The sequence below is a fragment of the Vigna unguiculata genome, chromosome 5 (genome assembly GCF_004118075.2).
Source record: "Vigna unguiculata cultivar IT97K-499-35 chromosome 5, ASM411807v1, whole genome shotgun sequence".
Lineage (NCBI taxonomy): Eukaryota > Viridiplantae > Streptophyta > Magnoliopsida > Fabales > Fabaceae > Vigna > Vigna unguiculata.
Window position 1 is genome coordinate 3182536 of NC_040283.1, and position 5937 is coordinate 3188472.

The 5937-nt window shown below is 26.5% G+C and overlaps 1 protein-coding gene across 1 annotated transcript; it reads left to right on the plus strand.

Moving 5' to 3' along the window:
• The first annotated feature begins 746 nt into the window (after positions 1-746).
• On the plus strand, positions 747-1724 carry LOC114186193 (transcription factor MYB114-like). The gene is made up of 3 exons (XM_028074234.1): positions 747-867; positions 980-1109; positions 1283-1724. Exons 1-3 carry the CDS (start codon positions 747-749, stop codon positions 1722-1724), a joined length of 693 nt encoding a protein of 230 aa, XP_027930035.1.
• The last annotated feature ends 4213 nt before the right edge of the window (positions 1725-5937 follow it).

Sequence of the window (5937 nt, forward strand, 5' to 3'; positions counted from 1 at the left end):
GTATCCATTTACAATATTCATTCCATACCTATTATGGATACTCATCGAGTACGAATTTTTTTGACATCTCTAATTATAACTTATATTTGCTTTTGAAAATAAGATATTGAAATTTAACTTAAATAAAAAGTTCTATATTTTAATAAAATCGCATTTTGTATTTTAACTTAATAAATTGACATCCTAATAAGTTTTCATTTTCGTAAATATGACATTTTTGTCCACGTCCAAAGTATTGATCATTTTCTTCATCCTTATTTTAGGTATAATATTCATTTTGGACCAAAGTTTTACGACTATTGATATAATCTCAAATAATCAACAAATACATAAAAAAGAAAAATCCCAAACAAGATAATATCTTATTTGTATATAAGTTTACAAAACTGATCTTCTGCAACCAAGATTTCGAAGGCCATAAAAAAATTCTTGTATAAGAGTTATATATGTTACCTAGTATAAAACTCTTAACAGTGACTTAAGTTCTTAAGCATGCATTATATTCACTACATCCAATAGTCCATGAAAACTTATTCGAAATTTTTGAAGATTGGTCCATTGGCATCAAAATGATCATTCCTAAAGGACACTGCTCAATTCCATGTGTATATATTTTACAGGGTTATGCATTCTGAGCATAACTTTATCTTTTTAAGACACATATATTATATATAGTTTGAGAAAAACGTTTTCTCTCCAAGTATATCACCTTAGGTATCACCATTGTGCAAGCAGCTTGTGTGATTATGGAAGGAAGATTATCAGGTGTGAGGAAAGGAGCATGGAGTCAAACTGAAGATGAACTTCTCAGAGAATGCGTGCAACTCTATGGGGAAGGAAAATGGCACCTTGTTCCTCAAAGAGCAGGTTTCTTTCATCTCTTTCTTTATGTTATCATTTTCCTCTTCTTCATTTCTTTTACACAACATTCTCATAAACATTTTTATGAGTCATATGATGTTATGTTTTGTACACGTAGGGTTGAACAGATGCAGGAAGAGTTGTAGGCTGAGATGGTTGAACTATTTGAAACCAAATATCAAGCGAGGTGATTTTAGTGAAGATGAGGTCGATTTGATCATCAGATTGCATAAGCTTCTGGGGAACAGGTTTCTATATATTATATTTGGTGTATAAGATTTATTCAAACACATAAAACAAACAAATACTTTTATATTATGAGTATTATTTATAGAATGTGTTTAATTTTTGTACACATATTCGACATTATACAAAGGTCAACAGAATAGGAATCATGAAACGACAAGTTTGTTGGATGCAGGTGGTCTCTGATCGCAGGAAGACTTCCGGGAAGAACTTCGAACGATGTGAAGAATTACTGGAACACCAACATGCGCCGCAAAGTACAATCTCACAGCAAAGATGAGGAGAACAACGACAACGTGAAAGAATCCGAAAGAAGTTGGAAACCCCACCAAGTGATAAAACCTGTGCCTCGAGCTTTACCAAAAGCATCACCCTTGGTGCAAAGCCAATTCATGAGTTGTTCGAAAGTTGGTGTTAGTGAAGCTGTTTCAGCAGCCTCTGAGAATTGGTGGGAAACTCTGTTAGATGAGAATGAAGATAAAATTGCAGTTAACGACAGCACGTGCTTCCCACGTGCAAAAGATGGATCCTTTGAACTTTGGAATGAAGAACTTGGTTCCATTGCTTCTGAGTTTCTTGCAGAAGGTGAAACATGGAGCGATTTTCTTCTTAATTAACCTACCACATTCGCCATCTCTCTCATCCCTTTCTTTCCATAGGAAGGCACTTCAATTAGTTCAAACTTAGGTTTCATTTACTTTAGAAAATAAGTTCTTGCTAGACGCACTGGTTAAGAAATTAAAAAAAAAAATGATTTTTTGGAAATTATGAAAGAAAGATGCATAAATGCATTTTTTATGAACATAAAAAAGATTTTTTTAATTATTTAACCAGTGCTTTATTCTATTTGAAAAAAAAAAATTACGCTTTTTAATTGTAGTGGATATTGTCGGTAGATGTATATTTAATTTGGATTTTCGTATTCGCAGTTGGTGTCTCTAAAAATTTACTGATGGATTTCTGTTTATAAATTTATCACAAAATGTCACACTATTTTTCAGATGTTTCTTGTTTTTCGATACTTACATAGGAAATTTAATGTTGTGTTTGAATGAAACAAATTTAAAAGAGTTCATTGATTTAAATAATTTTATTTTAGTTTACTCATTCAAACATGTCATTTTTAAAAAAAAAATTAAATAACTAAAATAGTAGAATTTTATATTCATTCAAAAGATGAAGTTGAAATTCTCCAAGTCATAGAATTGTTCATTGGTTAAGACAAAAAAAAATCTACAAATCTAAAAAGTCAAGTTGAGTCAGCTCGGAAAGTCAAGCCGATTTGTCGAGCTGGCATGGATAGTAGGTTAAGCCGGACCGACACGAAAATCAAGACAAGCCAAGTCAAGTTAGATCGAAGGTCAATCCGAATTTTAGGTTGAACCGAGTTTGTTTGTGCAAATGGTCAAACTGAACCAAATGTGAAGTTGGGCGACCTAGGCCGAAGGTCTAAATCGGCTAAGGTCGAATCGATTTGAATTGATCCAAGTTAAACCAAGTGAGATTGAAAGTTTGAGTCAACTTGAACCAAAAGTCAAAAGGGTTGTATAGAATCGAAGATCAAGCTAAGTAAAATTAAAAATTAACTTATTTTATCCAAAAAAAAAATTAAAATATTTCAATTATTTTATCTAGACTAATTATTTAAAAAATAAAAAAAGATTCAATTCCAAATAATTTAATTACTAAATATTTTAATTTTTTAGAATCATTGAAATTCTTTACCAAAAGGTAAATGTATTTTAAAGAATTTTACTTTTAATTCTTTAACCAGTGATTTATACTCGATTAAATAAAATATTCTTTACTTTTTATTGATAGTTGATATGGTCTGTATAGGTGGAATCTCTACTTATTTTTTAATTTTCCTATATATATTTGATCTCTTAAAAGGACCTTTTATATATATATATATATATATATATATATATATATTTATATTGATTTGACTAATTCATTGACTTATTAATATAGTAATTTTATGTTAATTATCTCGATCATAACATTATATTAAAGGGTAATTATGTATTTTTGTGTTAATAAAAGTAATCATCAACTATAAATATAAAAAAGAAGGTATTAGGTAAAACTCCTAAATGTCCATCCTTAAAATTTTTACAACTATCTATTTTTCAAACTGTCCATCTTTTTTATTTGACACGTGTTCCCTTTGTTAATATTTTCGTCATTTTTTAACTGCCTTCCTCGTGGGTCTTTTGGACAAACTTCAAATATCCGTTTTAGCTTTTTTTCAAGTTTTCAAAGTTGAAGGTTGGAGTGGTTTATTCGTCATTTTTCAACCTCTTATTTGTTCCTATGCAAGATATGAAAATAACTGTAAACTTTTTTAGTGCAGTGTCTTAGAATTTCTTCTTGACACCAACATTGTGCATCACTCTGATCGGTAGGAAAGGTTGATCCACAGTTGACTATTATAGGTTTTTTTTTTTTTTCTATTTTGTGTTCATTTTCCTAATATTTTTATCCAGTGGATCTTGACTAATAATATTGGGGAAGCCAAAATAATATACTCAAAATTTAAAATTTATATATTTAATTATTGTCATTAACACAATACAAATGTATAAATAATTTAGTATAATCGTGTATTTACAAAAGAAATCACACATATACAAAGAATTGTCCTTTGTTTTTCAGATTTTTGAACTCATCCATAATTGAGTCAAAATTAAAATTTTCAACTATTTCTTTTTCAATGTAAAGATAAACATGTTCCAAAATATTAATATAAAACACGTTTCTCTAATAGAACAATATGATTATTTGTATCATGATTCAGGATACATAAAGTTAAGATATTGAATTTGTATTGATTTCATCTTCACCAATAGCTTTCTTTTTATCACTTTTAAGAAATAAATTTATTCTTTTATTCTTCATCAATATACCTATTTTTTTTTTTAAGTTTAAGATTAAAAAATAATTTATCATAATATAATTAAAAAAATAAAAATTAAGTTACTAAAAGGAAAAAAATCAATGACAATCCATTCCCATTAAAAGCTGATTATGAAAAAACACATAGTACAATCATTTTTTTTCCTATAATCATAAAAAATAAATATAAGGCTCATGAGGTAAAAAATAATATTAACTATTAAACAAATATTTCACTATCAAGTAATGTCAGAGAGTTACCTTTTGTCTTCACAAATGAAAGAGAAAAAAATAAGTTTGTATTTAACTTTTTTTTTTCTCAAAACAAAAAGAAAACATGTGAAAATGTGAAATCAATATAACTTGTGAAAAAATGAAAAATACAATAAAAATAAATAAAAAATATCTTAATAAATATTTTTATTATTTATTACATTTGATTTTATATTTTAATATTTATTAACATTAAATATTATGTCTTATAAAATAAATAAAAATATATCTCATTTAATTTTTATCAATTTTTATATGTTATATATAATAAAAAATTGAAAAATTGAAAATAATTAATATATATATATATATATATATATATATATATAATATAAAAAATTAAAAATTGTGGGGGAGGGGAGGAGCCATGGCCACCCCTGCCCCAGTGATCCTCCGCCACTGTTTTTATCTTACCAAACATGCTACACTTCTTGTTGTGCAGGAACTAATTTCTAGAATTTCACTTCAGTGTTAAATGCTCTATACTGCTTTCTGAAAAAAACTTGAATCTATACAAAATTATATCACAACACAATTTATACTCCTACATATAACACTAATTCTCGCACAATTTAATAAAATAGATTTTGAATAACTTTCATTTGATCTTAGCATATTATTAGTTTAGGTAGGATCTATCTTTTGACTTCTTTTACATAATCAACATAACATCTAATTGTCATCAACAAACATTCAAATGTTATATCCCCAACTAACATATATCATATTATTATATTTAGTTGTAATTTTTTGATCCTGTATTTTATGAATTTTATAATACTGATACTTAATTTTTTTTCAGTAATTTCAATTTTTAATTTTTGTAATTACGTGTAATTTTGAATTCTGATTTTAATTTCGACTCTTAATTTAAGGTGCACGGTATAACGTCAGATAAAATATGTTTATTTAGATTCATGGTTTCTGTAATTATATATAAATAAGATTATTCATTTTCTTCTTAAAAGGATCAGATGCATATGTTTCAACGACCACACTGATTTTTAACGTGTTCATAGCTAATGCCATATATTACAAACCCCTCTCTAAATTGTACACATACACAAAACATTATTTTATAAACTATTAGAAATTATAAATAAACATTCTTCCCTCTCATAATTGGACACTTTCAATAATTTCTCTCTTCTTTGAATTTATATTTAATAAATTTTAACTATAACAAAATTTCTTTCAAACAAGTCAACCTGTATCCTTTTCTCTATGATTATTTGTATAAGATAATCTTCTTTATATATATATATCTTATCTCTTTCAATTCAAACTCGTTTGTCTCTACCATTAATTAAATTTTAATTTTAAGAAAAAATTAATAGTGAAAAATAAATTTTGTTATAATTATTTTTTATTATAAATTTGAGTTATATTAGAATTGCTAGTTTTATTTCGAGTTATGTTTCACGAGTTACAATCATAACTAATTAAGTAAAAAGATCTTTCGACCGTCAATTAGTATTCTTTCTATTGTTCTTTTGTATATTTGATGTTTTATTATTTATTTCTTTAATTTATAATATTTTATCTATATCTAAATAAAAATTGTAGTATTTAAAAAAATTGTCACAATTAAAATAATTTTGTGTGTTGTAATTTAATTTTTTATTATAAATTTAAAAAGTAATTTAATAATTGGAATAT

Coding starts and splice junctions, on each gene's coding strand:
- LOC114186193 (XM_028074234.1), top strand. CDS start 747: ATGGAAGGAAGATTATCAGGTGTGAGGAAAGGAGCATGGAGTCAAACT. Junction 868..979: donor CCTTGTTCCTCAAAGAGCAG/GTTTCTTTCATC, acceptor TTGTACACGTAG/GGTTGAACAGATGCAGGAAG. Junction 1,110..1,282: donor CATAAGCTTCTGGGGAACAG/GTTTCTATATAT, acceptor TGTTGGATGCAG/GTGGTCTCTGATCGCAGGAA.